Consider the following 3774-nt stretch of genomic DNA (forward strand, 5'->3'; position numbering starts at 1 on the left):
TGTTGTTTTTCCCATTTAAAATGCGTATGTGCAGATGACACCTCTTCCTGTCCCTTCCTGTCCCTGAGGGTCTTATGAATACGTGCTATGCGTTGTGACAGGCATGCTGCGCTCTGGACGATTCTGTTGACAGTAATTCATCAGACTGCGCGTCCCTTTGTTGATCGTTGGACAAAGGAACCGGAGGGATAAACTATGAAACGAATGTAAAAGCAGTTGCTCTAGTGTACCTTTACGAGTATAGAATGTGCGCATATCTTATCACGGCATTAGTTGTACTGTGTTGCTAAGGAAGGAGACGTGAGAAGGCAAAAAGGTTTGTGAAGCGTTGGCTTTTGGTGGAATCTCCGGTATGGATGAGTCTGTAATTCTAGAGGCGGAGGATGATGATGCAGGAATTGCTTGCCGTGTCGTGGTGTTCTGTGCCTCTGGTATGTGACGTCACATGGTCAAGCAGAGACGAGTCCCGCGGAATGTGACGTATTTGTCGAGTCAGCGGCGTATGGTATTCTGTGGTATTCGTTTGTATTTGCAGAGCTTGAATTCGTTTTGAACTTGTTGGCTATTTGCAGAGAGTACGCTACTCAAAAAAGCCTTCTCCATCCCGGCAGTATCATTAGTTGTACTGTACTTCCATGGAAGGAGACGTGAGAAGGCAAAACGGTTTGTGAAGCGTTGGCTGTCGATGGAATCTCCGGTATGGATGAGTCTGTAATTCTAGAGGCGGAGGATGATGATGCAGGAATTGCTTGCCGTGTCGTGGTGTTTTGTGCCTCTGGTATGTGACGTCACATGGTCAAGCAGAGACGAGTCCCGCGGAATGTGACGTATTTGTCGAGTCAGCGGCGTATGGTATTCTGTGGTATTCGTTTGTATTTGCAGAGCTTGAATTCGTTTTGAACTTGTTGGCTATTGCAGAGAGTACGCTAATCAAAAAGCCTTCTCCATCCCGGCAGTGGCATGTTGTTTTGTTCGAAGATGCCGTGCATCAGAGCCTGATTTTATGCTATAAGTAAATTAAGCATCGGTTTGTGATGCAGCGGAAACTTGGGCCTGCTACAGCGTAAGGCAACACGACCAGGGCATTGAGTATGCAGCACGCGCATGACATGAAAATAGTATTAGCAGTCGCTTTCTTGCTCCGTCTAGCTCGGTAAAAATATTTTCCTAAATACCTCAAAATATGAGGTAATGCATGCATTTTCTTTGCTTCTCATGAATGACCTGTTCTTTGTCCGTCTGTGGACATGAAGCCATTCCCAGTAAACTACATGGTCGTTTATTCATGTTTGGATTGCAGTGCTGCAGCCTGGACGTGTTAGCTAAATACGTGTATATTGAATTGGGGTCTGTCTTTTGTGCGTTATATTACAAGGAAGGGCTTGCGGCTTATGTTAGTTGGAGCCTTTCGTGACCAGACGAGTATCTGAGAGTGTGAATTTTGTGCTTAAGATGTAGAACAACGAACACATTCTTGGACACCAGTCTGTAGGTCTGATTGGCAGTCCTTTACGCCTCTGTTGAATGACCTTTTCAGGTACACCATTATTAAGAGTTACTGCTATTGGCGAGGCCGTTTAATCATGTTTGAATCCAGGGCAACATAATGTCGCACAGAGCCCAAGCTTTGATTGATAGGAAACGAGCGAGAAGTGAACGCGTGCCTAGAAGCGGGCTGCATGCACACAAAGCCGCTCGCGCCCTGCGGCGAATCGGGCAACAGTTGCTGGCTTGCTGTTTGGACGCACGAAGCACAAAACAACCGGGTCCTACCCAGTGCATAGCGTATTCCTTTATGGTTTCTGGATTACACAGGTCAATCGGATGCAGTGCGCTTCGAAGTAAACGCCCCACTGGAACAAGGGCTTGTGAACAGGACGTTTCTTTTTAAGGATATTTTGGGAGAGAGCGCGTAGACACTGCCTGAACGTCATTGTTCTGATCCTGGAGACAATCTCAGGTATGTTCTCTAAGTGAAACGTACTCACGAGATGGAGGCCATGTGCTGAAGGCGTGGTGTCACGGCAAATTAAATAGGCATATGAGTACCTTGTGGTCTACGCGAATTCGTGTATTAGCCTGCCTGCAGTGAGTTTGGTTGGCACACTGTAACGTCGGAGTAATGGCAGATCTAGCAGGAGTGAAGATGCCCAGAGTTTCATGTAGCTGCCGTTTCCTCTCCGGCATTGCTGAGGGCGATGTTCGAAGAAATTCGCTGTCTAGCACGTCAGCAAACCGTCAGATTTTGTGCAACCTTCACTGCTCTTCATATGGAACGTTTCAGACTACCTATACTAAGTCGCGCCCTATCAGTGGAACCTGCTGTGCGCTTACCCCTCACTCCTGAACGATGGAGTACAATCCAGAACGGCAGCTGTGCCTTGAGCCAAATTGGCGCATTTTGCACTCACGTCGCATCGTGCACTGGACAACAGCGCGCGTACTTTTCCTGTGCTTAGTTGCACGACGTAGCATGAATTCTAGCGCCGACAATTGTTGCGCTTGTGCATTTGAGGAACGTGACACCACTGTAGCCACAAGATTAGATAAATGACGTGGAAGCAACCTGCATCGTACTGAACTTGGTCTTGGCGAGCGCTTGTGTCGCTGAAGGACCCAGAGTAGACTGTCCTGGGACTGCACATAAAAGTCGATGCGTTGCGCTAGTGGCGGGCGTGGGTCATGAGGCATTCTTGCCAACGTTCAGCATTATTATATTCATGCATTAGCATGCTAAAAGGCAACGCAATGCGTACCTCCTCTAGCTAACTCAAACGGAATTTATTTAGCGGACGCGAGCCTCACTTTGGACAGAGATGGAACGCATTATGGTTTAATACTCCGGAAATTGCCACATCACATGATGCGGACGCCTGCTGTAGAAGGTAGCTGAGACTTACATGGGCGCGCTAATGCAGGTCGTGGCAAAGAATTCAGAGTTTGCTGGCACTTGCATTGATGTATGCAAGGCGAGTAGGCTGCAGTTTTGAGGAAGCATGTTTCACAGTGGAAGTGGTTCCGTTGCAGCATCAATCTGCCTGATTATAGGCGCAAAGATCAACGAAGCCGGGCGAATTAGACACTTTGATTTGGTATAGCTAGGAGCAGTGGGCTGGCTTGTTCATGTACAGGGGCTGTATGCAAGTTCTGCAGAGTTTTGGTTTTGTCTGTTTTGAAGCGTGCGATTGACTCTTTTTATTTAAACTTGGCGCACGAGGGTTTGCTGGTCGCAAATGTGCCGCTGGCAAATAGTTGCAGCTTTGATGTTTCCAGGGAGTGTGTTAAGCTGCTGCAAGGTGAACGGTGCTATGACATGACGGCAGGCCTTTTCACAGTTGCCATGAGTGCTTTGTTTGTTGCAGCAACCGGCCGCTGATGAGCTAGGAAACCGCTTCTGTTGTTTTATACAGGCCGGCATTGTGGCGTAGACGATCGGTATGACCCCGCTCTCGATGAGCACATGAACGACACTTCACACAATTTTGTTTTTCAACTGTAACAGTATTGTGGTTGAGGCTGCGCACACTTTGTCGTCATGGCAGTTTCTAGTTGTCCAGGGCTCCGGCACTTTTTGCTGTCTCTTCCAGCGAGCAGCGTTCGCCTGTTCAGCGCTAACGGCAACATCTCAGTAGGGATGTCTGTGAGCAATAGTGCTTGTTTCCGGAAGTTAACGCATTACTTCAGGAAGTGCTTCGATACTGCAGGATGTGCGTTTATTGCATGTCATACCAAACAACAGGCGGGGGGTGCCTTGGCGATATGGACCACGCAGTT

The 3774-nt window shown here is 48.0% G+C and overlaps 1 protein-coding gene across 1 annotated transcript; it reads left to right on the top strand.

The window, feature by feature from the left end:
• Nucleotides 1-352: 352 nt before the first annotated feature.
• ENH_00032260 (hypothetical protein) lies at nucleotides 353-1016 on the top strand (the record flags this gene model as incomplete). The annotated part of the gene is made up of 3 exons (XM_013580216.1): nucleotides 353-431; nucleotides 536-610; nucleotides 883-1016. 3 exons carry the CDS (start codon nucleotides 353-355, stop codon nucleotides 1014-1016), a joined length of 288 nt encoding a protein of 95 aa, XP_013435670.1.
• Nucleotides 1017-3774: the final 2758 nt, after the last annotated feature.

Source organism: Eimeria necatrix, genomic scaffold, assembly GCF_000499385.1.
Source record: "Eimeria necatrix Houghton genomic scaffold, Enh_scaff2368, whole genome shotgun sequence".
NCBI classification, from domain to species: domain Eukaryota; phylum Apicomplexa; class Conoidasida; order Eucoccidiorida; family Eimeriidae; genus Eimeria; species Eimeria necatrix.